The sequence below is a fragment of the Lygodium microphyllum genome, chromosome 11 (genome assembly GCF_053477565.2).
Source record: "Lygodium microphyllum isolate KBCC chromosome 11, Lygodium_microphyllum_v1.1.10, whole genome shotgun sequence".
In the NCBI taxonomy this organism is placed as follows: Eukaryota; Viridiplantae; Streptophyta; class Polypodiopsida; order Schizaeales; family Lygodiaceae; genus Lygodium; species Lygodium microphyllum.
The window spans coordinates 93,455,417-93,480,798 of NC_141145.1; the positions used below are offsets into that span (position 1 = coordinate 93,455,417).

Below are 25,382 nucleotides of genomic sequence, written 5' to 3' on the forward strand. Positions count from 1 at the left end.
GAGAAACACCCTGTTGTAAAGTTAGCCCCTAGATTTTATGGACCTTTCAAAAGCATTCACAAAATCAATGACAATGCATTTAAATTAAAACTATCACAACACTGAAAAATCCACAATACTTTTCATATCAGTTTGCTACGACCTTTTAAAGGTCAATTACATGTCCACCTTATCAATGAAAATCCTCCTTTGTTAGAAGAAGAAACTGAAATCCTTAAACCTAAAACTATTTTAGACATTGATTATATGACCAGTAGAACTGGCCACCACAGATATTCTAGATATTTGGTAAAGTTAAAAAATCACCATGTTGAAGAGGCCCAATGGATGCACGCTCGTGACCTAAGTGCTTACCCTTTACTGCTCACTCCACATTGAGCTAATAGCAATTGATGACAATTGCTATTCCAACCCGGGGGTATGATGCTAGGAGACATATTCCACGGTGGATTTGGTAAAACTATATTTATTTGTCGGGGCTCGTACACAAAGTGGATTCTTTGTGCGAAAAGTTGACGGGGACGCTTGTCCTTTTCGGGCGTCATGTTAATTTAATGTGCAAGTGGGTGATTCTATAGCGGGTGATTCCACAAAATACTTATTTAAATTAATGGATATTTATGAGTTTAGAGTGCGCACTCGTATTAAATTAAGGTTAGGACAGAGTTTCAACCTATTTATTTATTTGATAGCTGAAGATTGGTATATATTCACTTTTGTTGGTTTAATTTTATTATTTTCTAACAATTCTGAATGCTTCAGTTGATATGTAGAGTAGGCGACGGTGGCGTTGGGAAGCACTGGGCGATAGCGTGTATTCAAGTTATTTAGAAGAAATTATCATTTTTTATGGATGCGCGCCTTATCATTAAAGGCGTGGCACTAATATTTATTTAAACGTGCTTATTTATTGAAGCGCTTGATATATATCTATTATTTTGTATGCGCATAGGTGCACGGTCTAAATATTCATTATTGTACATTGTATTTGGGCACTGCCCGACTTTTGGGCCGCCCAACCGCTTTATTCTTTATTTGGACAAAAGCAAACAGAAAAGCTAAAGCATGCTAATTGTAAAATTGGGCTATTTTTTAGCTTTGAGATGAATAAATTAATAAATACATGCTTTGTGGTGTGCTCACACGAGGCATGGGGAGACATTGTACCCAATTGGTCTTTTTGCCTCATGTCGTGCAAGTCTATTCTCTTGATTTTTGAGCTTAAAGTAGAGTTCTTTGTTCTTGGGGACCTTCCCGTGCTCGCTACGTACGCATACATCCGATTTGCGCACCACACAGAGAGAGAGAGAGAGAGAGAGTGTGTGTGTGTGTGTGTGTGTGTGTGACTTACCTTTCTTCTTTTTATGATCATATATCTTAAGTTCAATTAAAAACAGAGAGTGACGAAGAGTGTATGTGTGCATGTAGAGAGAGAGAGAGAGGATAAATATAACCCAACTCATCCTTCAAGAAAAAACTCTTTTTTTTCTTAAAATTTTTTGAGATATTTTGACATTTTTATCAAATAACTTTAGTTACAAATTAAAGATTTATAAAAGAGAGGCACTGAGGAGCTAATAGAATGACACTCGAGGATGCATTGTTTTAGGGTTTTACAAAATCTAAGATATAAAAAATTTTATATGGCTCAATTGTTTGACTAAAGTTAAACTCATCTGTAATTTTAAAATATTTACATTATATTGTTAAGTAACTAAAAAAGCCACATCTTTCTTGGAAAATTGTCATTCAATTGGGGTGGGATGTGTTTTCCTTTTCCAGTTATTGGCCCCTTTACCCAATGGGACGAATTGCGAGAAGATGAAGTCTTCAGGCACACTCTCTTGAAAACCTTTCTCAGAACTGCCCTGCAGCACATGCCATTCCTGCCAAATAAACACTTCGCAGCAGGCGATTCTTTGGTTGATGTTGTTCGTATCCTCCAGGATGAGCCCGTTGATGGTGCTCAACAGCAGAGGTTTCTCGTGGCTGAACCACTCGGGAGGCTCCTTCTTATGGACCGAAGTCCACCTTCCTTCCAATGACTCCCCTGGGCCGCCGCTCCTTCTGGTCTTCAACAGTTCAAAGAAAATGTGAAAATCCAAGTCTCCCTCCCGTGAACCAACAAAAGCTCACTTGGCAGGTTATCAGTCATAACCTCGGCCTTCCAATTTTTTGTTTTTTCGAAGAGCTTCATTACCTGCGTGGTTAACTGCTCATAGATTACAGAAAAGAGTCAATGCATGCTTTGTTTTCACATACAGTACAACGAACAGTTAATGCATGTTTAATCTAATACGAATAAGCAGAGTACAAAAAAGAGTCAATGCATGTTTAATCCAATGTAAAAGGCAAATAAGATGATGTAATCACAGATTCACAAGGACTTGCGCAAGGCAAGAAGACAACTTATCATAAATACATCATATTAATGGGGCCCTGGACATTGCGCATTAACTTCCAAGCAGTTGCTGAAAGGAACAGTAGAATAAGTATTCATCCTCGAGTAATGTGAAACATACTATCTTCCAACTCATCTGCCCTGGTAGGAGGAGGAAAAACCATTGGCAACCGCATGCTTCATCATCATGATAGATGGCAAAGGCTCATAACGTTTTGGTAAAGGGACCAAAGAGCAGGAAATGATCATTGGTTAGGCACCTCCATGGAGCCACACATCGATATACAATTTTTTGACACATGCAACTGGAACAACTTTTTGACACATGCAATCAGGAACTCCATGTAGAGCACATGTTGCTGGTTTTTATTGTAGGGGAGAAGTAAGAATACTTACCAAGGATGTGAAGAAGGTGAGCATAAGCGCTAAAAGCTAGCAAGGTGACTATTGCAACATGTAGCTTCAAAATTTGTCATTGTCCCAAGCTTCTTGTCTTGAGTCATGCATGCTGACAAAATTCATTTTTTGCCAAGAAAGAAGCTAGTTGTGTTGAGATACCAAATCAAGACTGGTGTTAACATTTAATCATCTTGCATTATTGCCTAATTTTTCTTCTTAAAAACAGCCCCAAAATCTTTATTTATGTTGAAAGGGCTTTATTTGTGCACTGTAAGACAAAGCGTCAAGATCCCCCCATAAAAGTGCATGTTGTGACCACTGATTCTTAGATCATTCTGAAAGATAACTCCTTTTCTCCATCAGCTTTAATTTTCAAGGTACCTAATGGATGCCACCCTTCTTGGAGTTGCTGCCCAGACTTGCTGGCTGCTGCAGAGAGTGGCTAGCTGCCAGCCAACACTCTTGAACTGCTTGCCATCCGCATTTTCAGGGTTTTCACCATGTGGAGGCTGTCACCCAGTTGCTGCTGCAGTTGCCATGCAGTTTCTCACATTTCGGAGCTGTGTTTTCATCTTCTACCCACTGGGTGGCTGCCACCCATTTGCTGCAGTCTGTCACCCATGATTTGGCACAGTCAACCATCTCACGGAGGTGTTGCCAGTCAGTTTCCATCTATGTTTTGCTGCTTCTGCCCTTGGAGGTCACTTTTTCATCATCAATAGCTACTGAGGTGTGTGGTTCGCTCCCTTCACTGCTGTCCCCATTCAATGGGTGTCTTATCCAACATCCCCTTGCTCGGAGGATTTCATTTCTCTGCCCTTCACAATGCAAACTTTATGGAGAGAGCTGAAATTTGCAAGATAAGATGTCTGTCAATGACTAGGATCAGCTACAAATGGCTAAGTGCATTGAATAATGGCCAATTGTTGCATATTGTTGTTGCAAATTTGGCTGACTTGCTCCTAAGGCTGCATTTAATGCTGCCACGACGTCCCCCTAGGATCGAGCCTGTACATGAGACATGACACAAGTCATATCCACAAATAAAAGGGACTAGATATCAAACTCACCTCCTGGCCATAGAGCCAAACCCATCCTTGAGCCTAGGAGCTAGCACTTTGGGTCACAATCTCATCCCAAGGGTTGGCATCCCATACCACCAGCCCACTGCCAAAAAAATGACTAAGAGATGAGAGAGATAATAGGGTTTGCAGGGAGAAACATGAAGTGTACGGCAAACAACAAGAGGAAATAGAAACTTAGAAACATAAAAACACAGTGATGATGCACTGAATCATGTTATGAAGAAAAGCTAATACAGTAGAGCCAAAGCTTAGAAGATGATTCCATTGTCCTGTTTGACTTAGGCAGCAGCACTTGTGGAGAATTTGCATGGTGAACGGAGCAAAACGTAGTCCTTTGGGCAACGGGCTATCGGGGTAACCATTGGAAGGTGAAGTACAGTTGTCAAGGGAGTGAATTGCAGTTCTCAGATGCCATTGGAAACAAGGAAGATGATCACTAGCTATTGAGGGAGTGAATTGCAGTCCTCGAATGGTGGGAAGATGGCCTGGGCAGCGAACGCAGGGAGAGCAGCCCAAATATTGACGCTAGATATAGAGGATGTTCCCAGGTTGCAAAATGCAAATACCAGGGCTCAAGATGTTAATGCCAAGTGCGTGAACATTGACGCCAGGAAGGAGAGTGCTAATGCCAAGCTGGGAATGATGATGCGAGACAAGGGAATGTCAGAAGTGGAGCAACAATGGAAGTGTAAACATATGTTGTAATAAACTATTGAAACACAAGACAAAAGAGAAAGGGAAGGAAAGGACACTGAAGAGCACAATAGAGATGAGAACTCAGATAGATGCTCGGAAAATGGAATCCATATATCCAATACGAGATAGTTGCATACAATAGTGAGTCACTCGGTGCGTGGGCACTGGCATTGGCACCTCTCTCCAGGGAGTCTCCACACGTGTGATGGCAGATGAGTGACTGAGTGAGGAGGAGGAGCCTGAATATATGGGACAAAAATATGTCCTCAATATAATCAGGTCGGCCAGCAATAAATGCTAAATATGACTAAAATGAAGGCCATAAAAAATGCCTTAAATATCCTAAATAATGTGCCTAGCCTCTACATGCACAAACTCACACATGAGCTGATATATCTGCTAATAGGGAAAGGCCTCTAGACAACCAAATGCAAGAATGAATGATGCTTGAAGGGAGAAAAAGTTGACACCAATGTATGATTGTTGACGCCAAATAGAGGGAAGCTCCAAAATGCAAAGGCTTGATGATGTGGAATAGGACACTCGAAGTGGAGGATGGGCACTTGAAGTGGAGGATGAAGATGGAGTAGGTAGCCACAAACCATGAACCGCAATGTCCATTGGAAGAAGTATGAGGGCGATGAAAGGATTGGAGAGAGAAGGGGAGGGTGTCTAATGACGAAGGAAGAGTGGTGGAGAATAATTGAAGGTGAATAATGAATGAAGTGATAGCCTATTTATAGACATAAGCTTTCTAGGGTGGCGCACCACTGAGTTGGTGCCCACTGAAAAAGTGACCAAAATGAGGACACCAGCCCTTTTTGGGACTGACAATGCAAAATCCTAATTGAAGTGGGTGAACTAAAGAAGTGGTTTCTCAACACCCATACCATCTCAGTGTACAGATGTATTGACCAATGGACCAAGAGTTCAAGAGTGATGATCACAAAATGATGTGTAAAATAGGGCCTTGAGTCCTATAAATAGGACTTAACTACCCAAACCCGAAAGTGCCCTTTGTGCAATTCGCACTAAGCCACTTCGGACCATTGTGATTAATGCTACTAGCATAACACATTTGGATGTCTAAGGATGTAATACTTCCCCACTCATGAATGATTGCTGTTCTCGACAATATTCTCAAGAAGGAAGTGAGGAAAATGACTCTTCAATGAACATTGCGACTCCCAAGTAGCCTCTATCTCTAGGTGATTTTTTCACTTGATCAAATACTCAGGATAAATGGCTTGACGGGATTGAAGAGTTTCATTAAACATGGAGCAGTTCTAAAGAGTTCTTGTGTCCCACATATGAAATCCTAATTTGGGAGAGTCCTTTTGCATCTATAAATAGACAGGTTGTCATGAGGATGTAAAATTTTATTGCTTTGCTTAACATTTAATTAAAAGTTAATCAAATGTGCTAATGTGACTTGCACATGTAAGGTGCAAGGCAATTATTTCATAGTGTGGGACCCAGAACCTTGAGATATCAGTTGGTGCCAAAGGCAAAGATTGCAATAAGTTATGTCTGATAGGCACTAGGTGGTACTTGGTATTAGATTTAGGCTAAGATCAAAATTTTGGCTACTAATGTTAGTGGTGACATTAAAGACTAGGCATTCATTAATTAATCAATGTTAGTCTAGGGATCAATAATTGCTCAAGGACACTTGGGAGATAAATTGGTCTAGCTAATTTAATTATTGGCTAGTGGAATAATTTTTTTGGGTGCTAGAATAATTATTATATTAATTTTCAGAATTAATATTCTACATATTAATTTAATAAGTTGGATAATATTGAAAAATGGGATTGGAAGGTTGCCACTTGGCAAAACTTACCTATGTAAGTGGGAAAAAACGTTTTTGGGATTGGTGGAGGTCTATTCCAACATTTGTGAGAGAGAAGGAGGTTGTTAGAGAGCGAGGAGATGTTAATGATGTGATTTGCAGCCAGTAGGGGCTAGCCCTATTGCAGCTGAGAGTAGTTTGGAGCCCTCTAGGGGTAGGAAGGTCGTGTTGGTGCAGATGATAGCATACTGGTGGAGGGGCAACAACCTTTTTGGTGATCCTAAGTTGTAGGTGTGATAACTTCCATGGCTGTTTGAGCAGGGCAACAGCAATAGTTCAACCTTTCTCGCCATGAAACTTTGAAATCTCTCTCTCTACAGCATTCTCTCTCATGCCCTAACCATCTCTCATGTTATTATAGCAAAATCTAGCCATTTGGGTCATCGAAGGTGGAGATATTGGAAAATTTTTGCTATAAACCCTAACTTACAACAAAAATTAGGGTTTGATAGGCACCTCAGGATGTGTGCTCAAAATTGAGGGCCTAGTACTTGAATTTCAGCAGTTGAAATTGAGGAATTTCAGGGAGATTTAAGAGGTTAGCCAATCAATATTAGATTTGGGGTGGAATTTGTATTTCAAGGAGCATGTTGAAGGCGAATTCCAAAGCAAACCAAGGGGCAAATTGATTTGGAGGCTTGTTGGTTAGTCTTAACAGTAAGTAGCACCTAGATTAGTGAATGAGATTAAAGAATCTTAGTTGTACTCCATCCATTTGCAATAAAAGATAAAAAAATACTGCAAAGGGGCGCTAGTTTTGGGGCAATAGGTTGTTCAATGTCCAAGAATGTTATGGTAAAGTGTGCATTTCAGATTATGTTCATTTGTTAATTGCTGTAATTAAGTGCTTGATCAGGTTTTACTATCCTCTTCAAGAAGGAAGGCTGGTTTCAAGGTTTTATTGCTGGGATACCATCAATTCTCTCTAGTTGGTGGGCCCAAGGCACTTGAATAAATGTCAAGCTTTGTTCTAGTGCTGAAATTATATTCAGCTGAGCATTATAGCAAGAATGTCATTAGATAATGAGATGGATCAAGTAGGGATGATGTCTCTCAATCTGAAAATTCACAAAGTGTTGAGGGAAATGAATGCCTGATCTTGGATAAGGCACGTAGCATGGATAGCAAGCTGAGAACGAGGGAATTGGATAAGAGGCGGGTCCTTCTAGGTCTCTTGAAGATGATGACTAGCAAGAGGAAGAGGAATTTCATGACTAGTTTAAAGATCAGTTAAGGACAGCAGCTGAAATGTTTGTGCAATTGGCAAATGATCCTCAATTCATACACTTTTTGTAATCCTTAAAAGGGGGCAGCAAAGGCAAGAAGAGAAAATTGTCTTCAAGAGCTTTGGGACAGCAATATGCTTCGAAGAAAGAGCCAATACAGCAACATGATGTTCCAAATGTGGGCAATGAGCATAAGCAAATGATGCCAGTGGGGCAATTGATGCTTACGCAAGGCCAATTTGAAAGTGACAATTCAATGTTTTTTGGACGCAAGGCATGCATGTAATTATGGGGCAGCCATGGTACTTCAGTGGTGGCACTAGTTTCCATGCTATGGTGGGTTAAGGACTGCATATGGAGATGTATGGCACAACTCCTTATGGTATGCATCAACCAATGTGTGGTGTGCAAGGCCCAATGTATTTAGGTACGATTGGTAATATGCATAACCCCATGTATAACAATATTGGCATGATGTTGGGGCATAAAGTGGTAAGTTTGACAATGCATATATGCAGCTCATTGTGTTTGAGACTCATGGTATTAATGTTGAACCTTGGTTATGCAAATGCTTCATATAGTGCTGGTTATGAGGAAAAATGCAGCTAGTAATGCTTGTATGAGGAAAAATGCAACCATTAATGCATGCAATGTATGGGAAAATGTATCTTGGTACGGCTGGTAGCATTCAAATTCCTAGGTAGAGTCACGTTGCAATGATCCAAAGTATGCAAATAAGAATGGTGCCTAACGCATCTGGTGCTCCTAGCATATTAGGTACATATGAGGGGCTAGTCAACTCGATGCAATGTTGCATATTAGTTAAGTTGGAATTGCAACAATGTGAAAGTATAAAGAATTGCAATGCTCACGAGGAAAGAGGGACTAGGACCTACTGGAGGTTTTGAGGCAAGCAAAGTTATAGGTGAAGTTTCCATGTGCTTCTTGGTGAAGCTTCAATATTGTTTCACCTATGAAAGAATGCAATTGGATGGAAGAGGGTGATGTGGCAAATCATTTTGAGTGATGCAATCTACCTTAATGTGTTTCAGTTATAGCCGATTTTGGATTGGGCTCTTTGAGGTTCAATAGAGCATGGAAGATCCAAAGTATTGCGTGACGCTTAAGGGAAAGGTTGCATCTCCACTCCCCTAGTGATGGACAGCTTGGTTTTATAGTGGGTCTTAAATTGTACTTAGTTTGAATCCAAGGTTTTGTATGCTGGCAATATTTCTGCCATTGGGATCACTATTGAGTGCACTAGTCATTGTGAGTTGCTATGTAGATATATATGGTTTGCACCCAGGCTTTGAAACTATATATTTGCAACGTTGCTAGCATGTATGGAATACATGAAATGTTTTGGATGTGATGTACATTTGCAAGACATGTATGGGATACATGGAAGGTATGCAATGTATATTTGCAATAAATGATATAAGAGAAGTACATTTGCATGAGTTACATGTGGTTTGCAACAGCTGATGTATGGTTTACATGATTATTATGTGGTGCATCATTGTTACGAGATGTTGTTAATGCTCAATTCATGCATAACAATGCCTTGGTGGTCAAAACAATATTGGGTTATGGCATGTGGATGCATCCCTCATGGTTCTAATAGTGATTATGATTCATGTGTATGGATTATAACTTGATTAAGTAACTAGGATTTTAGACATGTAGAGGGTATAAGCATGGTTAATCAATAGGTGCACATGTTGTTTGACTACGATGCTAGCATATATTTTCAGTAGTGGCAATGGGTGCCTTGGCACATTGCAGTGCAATCGAGGATGATTGTGAGCATTTCAAGGGGGCGGTCTATCACGAGAACATGAAATTTTATTGCTTTGCTTAGCATTTGATTAAAAGTTAATCAAATGTGTTGATGTGATTTGCACATGTGAGGTGCAAGTCAATTATTTCAAAGTGTGAGACCAGGACCTTGAGATATCAGTTACTGCCAAAGGCAAAAGTCGTAATAAGTTATGTTTGACAGGTACTAGGTGGTACCTGGTATCAGATTTGGGTCTAGACCAATTTATTGGCCATTAATATTAGTGGTGACATTAGAGACTAGGCATTAATTAATTAATTAATACTAGTCTAGGGATCAAAAACTGCTCAAGGACACTTGGGAGACAAATTGGCCTAGCCAATCTAATTATTGGCTAGTGGAATTATTTTTTTGGGCATTGGAATAATTATTTTATTAATTTTCAGAATTAATATTCTACATATTAATTTAATAAGCTAGATAATATTGAAAAATGGGATTAGAAGGCTGCCATCTAGCAAAACTTGCCTATGCAAGTGAGGAAAAAAGTTTTTGGGGCTAGTGGAAGTCTATTCCAGCATTGTAAGAGAGGAGGAGATTGTTAGAGAGTAAGGAGATGCTACTGATGTGATTTACAACCATTAGGGATTAGCCCTACAAAAGGTGACAGCTATTTGGAGCCCTCTAGGAGCAAGAAGGTCCTTCTGGTGCAGTTGACAACATATAGGAGGGGACAACAGCCTTTCTGGTAGTCCTAACCTGTAGGTGACAACTTCTCTAGCTGTTTGAGTAGGGCAGCAATAATATTTGAGCCTTTCGCGTGACGATGAAACTTTGAAATTTCTCTCTCTACATCATTCTCTCTCATGGCCTAGCCATCTATTGTGTTATCTCAGCAAAATCAAGCCATGTGAGTCATCAAATGTGGAGATATTGGAAAATCTTTGTTGTACAAGGTTTGATTACCACCTCGGGATGTGTGCTCAAAATTAAGGGCCTAGGACTTAAAAATTCTAACAGTTGAAATTGAGGAATTTCAGGGAGATTCAAGAGGCCAGCTGGCCAATATCAGATTTGGGGTTGAGTTTGTCTTTCAAGGAGCTGGGTGAAGGCCAATCCCTAGTAAACTAAGGGGTAAATTGATTTGGAGGCTTTTTGGTTAGTTTTGATAGCAAGTGACACTTAGATTAGCGGATGAGATCAAAGAATCTCAATTGTATTCATCCATTTGTAATAAAAGATAAAGAAATATTGCAAAGGGACACATCTTTGATCATGGAGAATATATGGCATTTGGGACCCCTGGTGACCCATCTTCTTTATCTCAGCCAAGCCTAGTGGTAGGTTCGTTGTACAATCCCTTTGAGTCATATGAATCAAAATCCTCTCTTATTCTTTTGGTGTGTAGGATTTATAATATTTCTAGTATTTAAACTTTGATAGAGGGGACTCTTAAAGTAGACATCTTTCATCAGGTATATCTACATCTTTTGTTTCATTTGAGCATGTAGATTAACCTTCTCAAATCCCTTTCATTCCACCCTCTTTTGATCCACACCTGGATTTTCTCTCTTCTTAATTTCTATACCTCAGATTGTACTCTACTTTCACATCCAACATACTAGGAGTTGGATGCTCCATCTTTGCTCCTAGCACTTTCTATTTCTGCACATCATATTCTGCCTACCCTCACTCCACTACCTCTTTGTGCCATAGTACATCGTTAGGGGGAACACCATTCTTTAACACTGTGCCTTGCTCACATCTACAAGTGTGCACATTTGTTTGCCTTGGGATGATGGTGATGGGTATCCCCCTCACTTCCCTTAGACACTCACCTCCCCATCTATTGGCCCCTTAGATATAGGGCTTTCCATCCTTTGCTTATGGTATGCCGTTACTCCACGGGCCACTCCCACGCAAGGATTTCCATCCTCTGTCCCATGTGTCCCTATCCTTTCTCAATGGACTACTCATATGGTCACCATATCCATGCCTAGTCAGTCCATTCCCACCCTTGGATCTACTGTGTACACTTCACACATACATGGTGGGCATTTTGGGATTAATTCTTAAGTGTACTCCACTCCCCTACCCTGTCCACCTTTCCCATCCTTTATGACACTACCACTTCTACTGCTACAATCAAGAATGCCTTTGTGGACAATACTTGTTTTAATGAGTCTAATCTCACCACTTGGTTAAACTTCATGCAACAAGTGCTTGAATCTCAGGGTCTTTGGGACCTAGTCATGGGTCTAGAGCCTATGTTGGACCCTTGACTTGCTTGCCTTGACCACATGCGTCAATGGAGAGCTCGCAATGCTACAACCAATGTTGAGTTAATGTAGGGATTGCTTCCTGAGTTCCACTCTTAGTTACAACATTTTTTCATCGCATTTGAGCATTGGACTCATCTCATTGACCACGATGTGGCATGGGATTGCACTTGATATATTGTTCTCAATTTTGAGCTTTAGGGGTGTCAGGCGACTCAGAAGATGAAGCAGAATTCTTGAGGAATACAGTTCAATACTCAAAGGGCATGAGATGCGTTTCACCTCCCAGCCTTGCCTAGTTAATTGCTGGCCACCCTCATCGTGATCCGATTGCTAGCCGTCAAATCTTGGTGAGTCCTACTATTCTTGGACTCTCTTTACTTCTAGGCTTCCCTAAACCCCGTTCGAGCGCCCAAGGCCCCGGACGGTCATGCCTCGTGCATGTTTCCCTTAATTTACCTTATAAATATAACATTTCCTTCCCCTTAAGAATCGGTTTCGTCCTCGAAAACGATACTTGGAAGGTCTAATTGTAAATTGGGAAACCTTTTCTTTAAGATACTTACTCGCTCCCATGTTGAGCTTTCTTCTGAACAATCTTTCCACTTAACCAAACATTCTTGATAAATAGTATTCCTTGTTCGTCTACTACGAACATTTAATATTCTTTCTAGTTCATGTGGATTAGATTGGTCATCTAATAGCTCCTCAATGTTATCATTAAGATTAGATTATCCAAATCACCCAGCTTTTTCCTTAACTTATTTACATGAAAAACTGGATGTATTTTACTACCAGTAGGTAGTTGGAGCTTGTAAGCCAGTTCTCCCACCTTTTTAAGTATTGTGAAAGGGCCACAATACCTGGGTGAAAGCTTTGGACATTGTCCCTTTTTCATAGTTTTAGTTTGTTCAGGCACCTTAAGATAGATCAATTCTCCTTCTTTAAAGGAGATGTCTCTTCGGTGAGGATCTGCATATGCTCTAACTCGATTTTGAGCCTTTTTAATATTTTCTTGAGCAAATTTTAACATATTATTCATATCCTCCAAAAAATCCTTAGCTGCCTGAACCTTTTCCTTATGCAGGAGCTTTGGGCTGAAACCCATACATTAACATAAATGGACTATATCCAGTGGAAGCGTGCTTGGCACTATTATATGCAAACTCTGCTATCGGTAGATACTCTTCCCAATTAGTTTGCCTTTTACTTACATATGCCCTAAGCATATCTTCAAGGATTTGGTTAACCCTTTCAGTTTGCCCATCAGTTTGCGGGTGATCCGCCATGCTCATGCTAAGTTTAGTATCCAACTTCCTAAATACTGCACGCTAAAATTGACTATCAAATTTTCTATCCCGATCAGAAACTATATTTGTTGGAAGGCCATACAATTGGTATATGTTCTCTACGAACAATCTAGCCAATTCTGGTGTTTTAACATCAGTTGAAGTTGGAATGAACCTAGCCATTTTGGTTAACCTATCCACAATCACCCACACAGAGTCGTGCCCCCTCTGTGGGTAAAGCAACAATAAAATCCATGGAGATACTCTTCCATTTTTCCGAAGGAATCTCTAGTGGATGGAGAAGTCCTCCCATTTTTAATCTTTCAGCTTTATTAACCTGGCATTTATTACATTTGACCACATAATCAAGGACGTCCTTATTCATTTCAGGCCAATAGAACTGCCTTTTAATAAGACTATAAGTCTTATTAACTCCTGGATGTCCCGCGCTAGGGGTATCATGACACTCAAAGAGTATCTGGTACCTTATTTTTGTATCTTTCGGGACACATACCCTACCCTTGTAGAGTAAATAACCATTATCAATGGTAAAATTCTTCCACTTGAATCCGGTTTGAGCAACCCCTAATGCTCCATTTCCTTGTTGAACATCCTCAGATATTCCTTCCTCAGTAGAAGCACTTTCATTTGGATCCCCATTTTTTATTGCTTCCCATATGTTGGAATATGCCGGATCAACCTAGCATTTTTCTTTTAAAGATTCAAGCAAGTTGGAAGTGAACTGAGTAAAATTCAATTAATTTATGATGGGCATTTTGCTGAGTGCATCAGCTACTATATTATACTTTCCTTTTCTATATCTTATCTCATAGTCGAACTCTTGGAGGAGTTCGGCCTATCTGGCTTTACGCTTGTGTAAATCCGGTTGATCATTAAGCCACTTAATGCTTTCATGATCCGATAAAATCAAAAGTTTGGCACCGTACAGATAATGCATCCATTTCTTCATTACATGTACTATTGCATACAGCTCCCTCTCATAAACAAAATAATTCTGTTTTGCACGGTCTAATTTCTTGCTTTCAAAAGCAACTGGTCGACCTTCTTGTAATAAGACCGCGCCTATTGCCTTATCACTGGCATCGGCTTCAACCACAAATGGTTTATTGGGATCCACTATTAATAATACTGGAGCTGTAGCAATAGCTACCTTAAGTTTTTGAAAACTTTCATTTTGGTCTGTTCCCAAATTAAAGCTCTTTCCTTTCCCTTTAAGTTGGTCTGTCATTGGAACAACTATTTTGGCATAATCTCGAATGAATCTACGATAAAATCCAGATAAACCTAGGAAGATCTGCAGCTCTTCCAGGTTCCTTGGAGATGGCCATTCAATAATTGCCCTAACTTTTTTTGGATCCATCTTGATTCCCTCTTTCGAGATAATATGCCCCAAATATTTGACCTCTTGTGCAAAGAATTCACATTTAGTTTTCTTCGCATAAAGGGAATGTGTTCTTAACAGTTGGAATACTAATTGTAAATGTTTCAAATGTTCTTCTCTTAATTTACTAAAGATCAAGATATCATCCAAGAAGACTACTACAAAATGTCCTAGATAGGGCCATAAGACACTATTCATTAGCTTCATAAAGGTAGCTGGTGCATTAGTGAGGCCAAAAGGCATGACCAAAAAATCATAATGCCCGTATCTAGTACGAAATGTTGTCTTAGGAACATCCTGTGCCTTAATTCTTACTTGGTGATAGCCTGATCTTAAATCTATCTTTGTGAAGAATTTTGCCCCTTGTAATTGATCAAAAAGATCTTCCATTCTGGACATAGGAAATTTATTCTTCACCGTTATTTTATTAAGTGCTCTATAATCAACACAAAGTCGCATAGAACCATCTTTTTTCTTTACTAATAAAATTGGCGAAGCCCAAGGTGAATTACTGGGTTGAATAAACCCTTTATCAAGGTAATCCTTAATTTGTCTTTCAACTTCTTGATGCTGCGTTTCACTTAACTTATAAGGTGGTTTAGAAATAGGGTGAGTATCCTTATTTGTGTTAATTGGGTGATTTATATCACCTCTATCTGGTGGAAGGCCACTTGGTAAATCAGAAGGAAACACATCTATAAATTCATCTAACAAACTACTTAATTCATTATTTACATTCAACTCACAAACATAAGAAAATTGTTGCTTTATATTACCGAAAGTAAAAGTGTTTTGTACAGGAAGAGACCATAACATATATACCTCACAAGCTTCCTTCTTTATCAGCTTCTGAACCTCAGTGGAACACAACAAAGGATTATCAGATACTTCATGTTCACCTTGAATGACAAAAGTCTTACCATCCGTTTCAAATTCCAGTGTATTATGATGGTAACTACGTTTTAAGGATGGTTCCAATCCCCATAGCCACTCCCTCCCTAGAGCAATATCAGCTCTTTCCATGTTCATAATTTGGAAATGAAGTTTATCTTTATATCCTTGAATCTCAATTTCCAAATTGGATACCATTGTATCCCATATTTTGTTATCTTGACCTTGCATTATACGAACAACATATTGATGCCCACTCTTTTGTTGGGGAAGTTGCAATTTTTTGACAAGTGCATAATTTATAAAATTATGTGTAGCAGAGTCATCAATCATGACTCTAACCCTCTTTCCAGCTATCAATCCATGCACTCTAACTAAATCATGTGGACCAAAGGTAGGCTGCCACATAGAAGTTGACATACAACACTTGTGTTGTACATCCATGTGCAAGACCTCTAAAGATTTATACCTTTCATGCCCCTTTAATTCTAAGGTCTGCACTACATGGATTTGTTTTTCTTTTCCCTTGCCCTTGTCCTTATCCTTTCCCTTGTCTTCCCCCTTTTTCCTTTGAGGGCAATTCCAAGCAGCATGGTTAGGGGATAGGCAATTGAAACACAGCTTTTCTTTTTTGGCTTTATCAAAGTCATCTGGACTTAATTTTGGCCTTACATATTGTTTCTTCTCAAAAGGTTATTTTTGCTCCTTAAAAAATGGCATTTTCCTTTTAAATTTACCCACAATTTTGAGGTTTCCAATTCCTTAGACTTGGGCTCCGTATCAGTGAGACTAGTGAGTGTACCTAGACGCACACTATCTTCATTGATTAATGCAAATTTAATTGCCTCTTCCAGCGTCTTAGGTGAACTCGTTTTTACTTCCTTTTTACAGGCTTTATCTAGTCCCCTAATGAATCCTCTTGTCTTTTGAAATTTATCTATTCCTTCCAATTTGAGGATTATCTCACGATATTCCTCCAAATATGTCAGCAGGGGTCTTTCCTTTTGTTTGACATAATCCCAATCTTCCCAATTTCTTTCCATTTCATTTTCAGGAAGGAATTCTTTCAAAAAGACGGATTCAAATTGAGCCCAAGTTTCAGGTATTTTATTTGCCTCCTTTAAAGTTCGCCACCATTTATACGCTTTGGGCCCCAAAGTTAAACTAGCCTCCAGTGCTTGGAGATGTGGTGGAGTATTTTTAAGTTTATGTAAATCTTCCCATTTTTGGAGAAAATTAAAGATTGTATCTTTATTTCTATCTTTTTCCTCCTCGTGAAACTGAGGGGGTTTCATGTCTTTTAAAACTGGATTATCCCTCAACTTGTGGTGGGGTTCCTTAGGATCTCGCATAGTCACATCTAAATCTTTCGATGAAGATGGGATATCCGAGGTTTCTATCTTATTTTTATCCCTTTCTAACAATAAAGTTAATTGAGATTTTATTTCAGTGAGTGTTTGAGTTAAAAATTCCATTTGAACCCCCTGAGCCTGCACACGAGCAGTAAGATCATCAAATTGTTCTCGTGTAGCAAAGAATTCTTCCCACTGTTCTTCTCGTATCTCCGTTTCATGGGGATCTACCATAGGGTGGTCCCCAGAACTAGAACCTTCCATTACTCCCTCTTTCCCTTTTTCTGCCATTAATACACTAGAATTGGAAAGCAAAGATAAGAAATTTGCATACAAAGTAAAGTACTTCCCTGGTTTTAATGGCAGGGCTACTGTTGCTGGTTTTATTAATAAGCCCGAAAAGTAAGGAACAATTTTTGTCTTCCCGGACTAGACCAGTCACGTTGGAAATGAAGTTCTTCGGCAGAAAATGGGACTGTCACGTGAACCACCAATATGTCTTTTATATGTAGGACGAGTCTAACTGATTTCAGTTAGCTGATGACGAACCGTTGAATGATTGCTCTCCCAATACGATTGGTGTGGCGTGAGGCACGTGAAACTACCCTCCCAAGACGATTGGTATGACGTGAGGTACGCACGTGAACTCTGTCTCACGCTTTGATCTCCCTGCGGCGTCTCACGTGAAGAGACGTCCCCTTACGGCGTCTCACGCTCCTTGCGGCGTCTCACAGTCCCTGGCACGTCTCACGCTTTTCACCTTCCTTTACGGTGCCTCACGCTTTTACGGCGTCTCCCTTGCGGCCAGTATTAACGTATGACAGATAACGTGTCCATCAAATCGCCTGGCCTCGCCTGAAATGACTTCACGAATGACTAAAAAAAACAGGACCTGGCGGCTCCAGCAGGATACGATGGCTGCTCTGATACCAATGTCAGGTGACTCAGAAGATGAAGCAAAATTCTTGAGGAATACAGTTCGACACTCAAAGGGCACGAGATGCGTTTCACCTCCCAGCCTTGCCTAGTTAATTGCTGGCTACCCTTATCGTGATCTGATTGCCAGCCGTCAAATCTTGGTGAGTCCTACTATTCTTGGACTCTCTTTACTTCTAGGCTCCCCTAAACCCCGTTCGGGCGCCCAAGGCCCCGGACGGTCATGCCTCGTGCATGTTTCCCTTAATTTACCTTATAAATATAACAAGGGGTTTTCCATTAATGAAAGAGATGATTTGAAAGTCAAGTAAGTTGAATATCAATGGTTACTTGTTGAGTTTGCCACTATTGGCTCACTGAAGTTGGATGACGATCAAGTTATATTCTTTTTGAACAAGCTTCCTAAAAAGTATTTCCACTTTATCCAATACATCATCTCATTGCCTCGATTGCCAACCTTCTATGAGTTCGAGGTGTTTCCTCCAAATAGCATGGGGTGTCTAGCTCACATTGTACTAAAGGCTGTGCATTTGTAGATGTAGTGCTTCTTGCTCTCCATCTCCTCATGGCATAATTTGCAAATCCGCTTAGCTTTGGGAATATAGGCTCAAGGCTGTCCTCTTGGTCTTGATCTCAAATTGATGAGAGGATATCTTGAGCTAGTCTATGGCTACCCACATCTCATGTAGCACGTATACATTAGGTATCAAGGTCTCTCAAAGGGTGGTTTTGTATGTTTAGGACGATACGTTTAGTATGTGAATATGTGTGGTTTAGTGTGCACAGAAAATTTTTCAGAATAAAGTACGTAGTTTTGTACGTTCATTTAAAAAATACATACAAAATTATATACAAAATCAGCCTACAAGTTGTGCAACTTAAAGATAGATCATGGAAAGCACAAGTTTCTACGGATTTGAGTAACACAACAATTGCAAGGACATATAAGAGTCGAAACTTAAAATTAGAGTCATGTATACTGTAATATGTTCGATTGAGTGAGAGAAAAAGATACAAAATGGCATTTGCCATGGTAGATGCTATAGCATATCACTCAATGGTCGTAAAAAGACTCTAGATGACAAAATACAAAATAACTCATTACTCATGAGGACTCGTCGTCAAGCCCAAATACTAGAAGAGGCCCCGGACACCTCACCAAAGTCCCCATCACTGATGATGTTCTCGTCATCATCATACTTAGGTCCTCTAAATGGAGCATCCTCTGTAGATTGCAACAATTGCATATGTAGTAGAGGAACTCCTTGAGCCTTGCCTCACATAGGTCTTGATGGGTGGTACAACGGTGGTTGTGTTGCTCGCAACTTGAGCAACAACTTGACGCTCCCGTTGGGTGTTGAGACTCGATGATCAATCTCCTCAAGCTTCACGTAGAGATCCTTGAAGATAGGGCTAGGAGAAACTTGAAAGAGGTGAGGGAAAGGGAGAGGAAGAGGGAGAGAGAGACTGGGGTGCTTGGAGAAGATGGAGGCTTGAAGAAGATTGAAGTAGATGAGCAAACTGCAAACTGATTTGTGTGGGGAGATGGGGGGGGGAGGGGGACTGCCCTTTCATAAGGGCTGAGCCTTGAGGTGAGGGAGAAGAGAAGATGAAGTATGATTCATCAAGGAGGGAGGAGTGTGAAAGAAAAAGTGAAGTTCAAACTTCAAACTCCAAACAGTCCCCAAAAACGGTTAAAAAGCGGCACCAACGGTTGGATTCGGCATGGATGCAACAGTCACCTTTTTGGAATAGTTCAAACGCACGGATTGTGTATAGAAACATATGGTAGCACCATACCGAATGGTAAATAGTATGGAACATTTCGTACGTGCATGGAATGCAATATTAGTTTCTCAATGAAGCCATGTGCTGTAATCTTTATAAAGTGGCCCTTAAAGTATGGCATCTTTGAGGGAAGGGGCTGTTGAGGTGAAATCCATGTATATTGTATGTATAGTTGGTAAAGGTCTTGCCACATGACGAAGTTCCTCTCAGTGTGCAAGAGGTGTACGAAGGGGGAGTCAGGGTTATATTGAAAGGGGGGGAGGTGGTCATTGCCAATCTTGTATCCTGTGAGCCATTGCTTAACTTGTGCATACCATGAAGTCTTATGTCTTGCTTGAGCTAGCTACCTAGAGGCCTTGAAGGCTCTCCTAGGTAGTCTATTGGATGCATGCTACGCACTTTGTGTATAAAGCTGATGGTTTGAAAAAGGGTGTGATGATGGAGGATGCAAGAAACTCGGCTCTCATGATCTCATGTGGTACTAATGGTTTGTTGTGGATCATCCATGAGAGTATGATGATTTGTGGTCTCTTAATATGTGTCCATAGGTATGTAGCGAAGCTAGGGGTCCAAATAGGTGCACCATACATCATGGCTGGTATGACCATGTGTCATAACCACCTCTATGTGTGAGGCTCTTGGAAGTGTGCTTGGTGGCACTCTCTCTCCATCACAGCTAATGTTGCGTATCCTTGTGCGAGTTGATCTCTCCTAGTAGATGCCGCGAATGTGACGCCTAAGTAAATATATGAATCCGCAATCTCCACTTGTCCTTCTCCTAGGGTGAAGATTGATCTTCTCCTCATTGGGGCTGATGTGTGGAAGATCAAGATCTTGATTTTCCCAAATATTAATTGCCAATCCTTGCTATGTGCAAAAAATTCATGAAGTGCACGAAGTTCTCATTGTAGGCCCTCGTGTGGCTTAGAGACCAGAACAATGTCGTCAGTATAAAGCATAATAGAGACCGGTGTACTTGTAATCTCCACCCTATTACCTCCTCCTCATTTGATGTGATGATTTATCTTGTCAATGTAGGGTCGAAGAGTACTAGGGAGAGGGGACAGCCTTGTTTCACTTTGATGGTGCTAGAGATCATGTCTAGAAGTCCTTCTGGGGATCTCACTTCGCCTACCACCCTCTTCTACATTGCAGAGATTCCCTAAATCATGTCAGATTGGATTTATGAAAAAATGTTTGAATGCAGAAACGTAAACTAAAGTGTACGACAAAGCATAAACTTAGAAGAACACTGTTAGGGTTAGGGTATGTTGGGTGTAAAGTCCCTTCGGGTGTAAACTCCCTTTAATCCCCTTGTGTATAAACTTATGTGTGTGAACACACCTTTATTTATACCCTAACATATAAATACATTTTTATTCTTTGTGTACTGTAACACATTGGTACACTCATTGTGGATTCCCTCACTCTCACTCTTAGCTCGCTTCTTGCTCATTCTTGTCTCGCACTCCATTGCAATCTAACACAACAAACTGGTATCAAGGCTCTGGTAATAGTGTTCACACTTCCCAAGAAGTGCGAGTCAGGTTTACATGTGAGAAGAAGCTCTGTTTCGCTCAACAGTTGACAACTATGAGGCGATAGTGAACGCACGGCAGCAGGATGACATGTGTGCAGGTGTGCAGGTGTAGTAGGTTGATAGGTAGTCCTAGGGTGAGGTGATTGTCAGCGTTGCATTGCGTAGGGGTTGTGGGTGACGGGCGACCAGTCAACAAAGAGCTTGTATGTGCACAACATGCGAAGCGGCATGCATATCAGGCCAGCAATGGTGTAGGCCAGGTCGATGGTGCCAGGTTAGGCGGACACCATGGTGTGGGGGTGTGTGCAGATAGGCGACCGCGTGCGCAGGTCTAGCAGGCGACCGGGTCCAGTGGGTGACCGACGGGTGACGAGGCTGGTCAACGACTTGACATGTCCATTTTCTTCCGCTTTTTAAAAATTTAAAAATCTGCAATTTTTCCTCCCCTTCCTTATTGGGTGTTCATGTGCACAAGCATAGTGTGCCATCTTGGCCGAAAATTTTGGGGCTTTTCTTGGATTCAGGAATCGTGATCCAAAATAGGAAAATCCGACCCAAAAATTGCAAAAATTGTGTACATTGGCTCTGAAAGTTTTGGGGTTTTTTCTTATATCAGTGAAATTTTGCTCAATTGAGTCAAATTTACTAACATTGGGGCACATTTGGACCTTTTGGGGCTTTTGCAAGATTTTGGAAAATTTTGCTAATTTTTCCCATTTTATGCTCTTAGGATCTTGTATTAAGGCAATTGGGGCAGATTGGTCAGTGAAATTTTGGGGCTTTTGCTGAAATTTGAGAATTTTGGCAAAATTGATTTCTGAAATGTACATTGGGAACATTGTTAAAGCAATCTTGGTGCTGCAAGCAGTGAATTTTATCTCTCACTTCTGAGATTTTGAAGAAATTGCAGAGAATTTTGGTGTTTTTTGTGTAGCAGAAGATGGCTTGGTCACATATGTATGCAGTACACATGTTGGGCAGCTCCCATTGAGTTGATGTATTGCTGAATAGCCATGCTGCAGCAGTCTTAGTGATCACTTGCAGACTTGGGATTGTTGCAAATGTATTTTTGGTGATATTGCTGAAGTGGAAGTCACTTGCTAGTGATGTATGCATGGATCACATGCAGAAATTTCAGTTATATTGCTGAAAGTCATCCGTTCTATTGTTGTACATGTAGTTGGACTGAATCTTGCTCTTATTGTCTGAAAATTTATGCTGATATTAGCTGAATATTCAGCTCATTGTTTGCCGTCATAAATTGCAGCATTGATATTTGGGTGCATTGCTGAAAAATGGCTGCAAATGCTTCTAGCAGTAGTGGCACTAAATCCCTTCTTGAAATCAAGAGGTTTGATGGTACTGGCTTTGACTTGTGGAAGGACAGGATGCAAGGCATTTTGTTTCTCAAGGATTGTGATGATGCTCTTTTGGAAGTCAAGCTTGTAGCTATGACAGATGAGGATTGGGCTAGACTCAACAAAAAGGCCATTGCATACATTAAAATGGCTATATGTGATGATGTACTTACAGACATTAAGTGTCTTGATATAGCTTATGCCATATGGAAAAAGTTGATGGACAGTAAATCAAGTGCATCTCATGCGCAAGCTTGCAAACATGAGTTGGATGAGTCTAAGCCAGCATCGAAGAATTGAGTGCTTTCACAGGGATTTTGCAGGACTCTGGTTTGCAGCCCTTCAATGATAAATTGAAGGCTATTTTCTTGTTGATGACTTTGCTTGATAGCTGGGAGTCTCTGGTTGTTTCACTAAGTAACAAACCTACTTTAACCTTTGATGGTGTTAGGGGCTCTATTCTTAATGAGGAGATTAGAAGAAAGTCCAGTGGAGAAAGCAGTGGTTCAGCCTATCAGGTCAGAAAAGAGAGGTAATGCAAAAAATAAAGGCAAAAGCAAGAGTAAAAGCAAGGGCAAACAATAGGATGTTACTTGCTATCAACGTGGACGTAAAGGGCATAAAAAGCCCGATTATCGCTACTACAAGAAAGAGCAAGGAAAGAAAAAGGATGACAAGAAAGATGATGACAGCTCTCTCTCAAAAGAAGTTGCAAAGGCAAATGTTGCATCTAGTGTGGTAATTGAAGAGCTCTGTGACACTGGAGAGATACTTGTTGCAATTTCATGTAATGATGTAGATGTTATGGCAATAGCAAGTGACATGCACATTACTAAAAAGGAGGTAATTGATGCCTTACTTTGAGCTCATGATGGGTTGTCTCAATCATGGATAGTGGACAGTAGTGCCTGTTTTCATGTTACTCCCTCTTTGGAGTCATTTTCTGAACACACTATAGGTTGTCTAGGCAAGGTTTACTTGGGCAACAATTATGCTTGTGAAATAGAGGGTGTAGGTTGATGGAGAATGTGGTGCTTGTTTCAGCCCATACAAACTCCTTTTGAGTTTACATACCATCTTCTCTTTTTCCTTTTGCCACAAACCCTTCAGGCTACTGCATATATATATGTCTTCATGCAGATCACCATGTAAGAATGCAGTCTTTACATCCATCTGTATGAGCTCCATATCTTCAGTTGCAACCAAGCCCAAAATGGTTCTCAATGTTGTCATCTTGACTATCGGAGAGAAGATCTCATCAAAGTCAACTCTATGTTCTTGCTTGTATCCCTTTGCAACCAATCTTGCTTTGTACTTTGGCGAGAAACCAGAAGTGACCTTTATCTTGTAAACCCATTTGCATGGAACGGTTTTTTGCCCTTTAGGCAATTGCACCAAGTCCCAAGTGCCATTTTTGCAAGAGATTCCATCTCTGATAACATGGCTTTATATCATTTCTTGTTGTCCTGTTTGTACATTGCTTCCTTGAAGCAAGACGGTTCACCAGAGTCTGTCAACATGACATAATCAGCCACATTGTTTGCACCAGGAACGAATCTATCAGGTTGTCTAGTAGCCCTAGACGATCTCCTAACCCAATGATCATTGTTTGTTGGCTGTTGAGCCTGCAAATTTCCATTTTCAGCTTGCTGTCCTGGCATTTCAGCCTGCAAATTAGCGTTAACAGCTTGCTGTCTTGAATGTTCTTGCACATCTAGTGGCTCATCATAATGGGCAATGGCTGGCTGATCGTTTCCAATATTATTTTCTACATTTGCAGGTTCATTTATAGTAGGTATTTGCTGTTGTACAGCAGGCATATTTTGCTGTCCAAAAGGTATTTCTTCTTGGAATACAACCCTGCGGACTTCCTCTGTTCTTTCGGGCTGTTTGTACATGCGATCTTCCCAGAAGATAACATCATTGCTGCGTACTACTATTCTTTTCTCGGGATCCCATAATCTATACCCCATTTCACCTTCATCACCATATCCTAGGAAAATACATTTATAGGACTTTGGCTCAAGTTTGCTGCGTTCTTCCTTACGTATGTGCACAAATGCTTCGCATCCAAACACTTTCAAGTGTGCATACGAAGGCGGCTTGCTTGACCATTGTCAGAGCGAGTACACTTAAGTGTCTTATCAATCTGATTTTCAACCAATACCAAGAATTTTTGAAACTTGTCAAGCACTTCGTCCTTGGTACGAATAGAGTAAACCCATACCTTCCTTGTAGCATCATTGATAAAGGTGACAAAGTATTTCTTTTCCCCTAAAGATAACCCTAGCATCTGACATACATTGGAATGTACTAACTCTAGAGGAGAAGATTTCAACGAAAGATACTTCTTCTTATGAGACTCTTATGAGACGTCTGTGCATGTTTACCATAAACACAATGATCACAATGCTCAAAATCAGCATAACGAAGACAAGGCAAGTAACCCATATGAGAAAGCACTTTCATTCGAGTTAGACTCATGTGTCCCAATCGGCCATGCTACAAAGAAACACTTGGCTGCTCAGTCACGGCAACAACATAGTCATGCATACTAGATACATGGAGAGGATACAAGGTATCACTTTTACAACCTCTGGCAATCACTCTAGATTCCTTACAAATCTTCAATTTTCCATCACCAAAGGTGGTATGAAATCCATTGTTATCTAGCTGCCCTGTGCTAATTAAGCTTTTCTTGAGCTGAGGTACATGCCGTACATGCTGCAGTGTGAAGACAGAACCATGCTGAAATTGCAACTACACACTACCAATACCTGCAATTTCACATGTATAGTTGTCGCCAAGATGGACAATACCATGTTGACCCCCTGTATAGTCAGGAAACCGCTCACGATAAGGGGTGGCATGAAAAGAAGCACCTAAATCTAGAATCCAAGTGTGCATGTCATCGTCTGTATCTACAAGTAAAGCATGTGTACTAAAGTGTGAAGAGACAAAGAGTACGTCATTCCCACTGTCAGTGTCATGAGTGACTACATTCACCTCTTCAATTTTGACACTGCTCTTCTTAGGCTGACTCTCTTTCTTCTCTTCCTTGCTATCATCTGTCTTCTTGTCCTTTCCTTTCTCTTTCTTCCATTTGTA

General features: G+C 40.4%; 1 protein-coding gene across 3 annotated transcripts in view; it reads left to right on the forward strand.

Annotated features, from left to right (window-relative positions):
* The first annotated feature begins 1,773 nt into the window (after positions 1–1,773).
* Positions 1,774–25,382, forward strand: part of LOC148029094 (pentatricopeptide repeat-containing protein At3g09040, mitochondrial-like) — a 58,856-nt gene continuing 35,247 nt past the window's right edge. For all 3 annotated transcript variants that reach the window (XM_087687851.1, XM_087687854.1, XM_087687853.1), the window contains exon 1: positions 1,774–2,143. In XM_087687851.1, the coding sequence (XP_087543977.1) occupies positions 2,042–2,143 (102 nt within the window). In that variant the 5' untranslated portion in view covers positions 1,774–2,041. The remainder of the gene's footprint in view (positions 2,144–25,382) is intronic.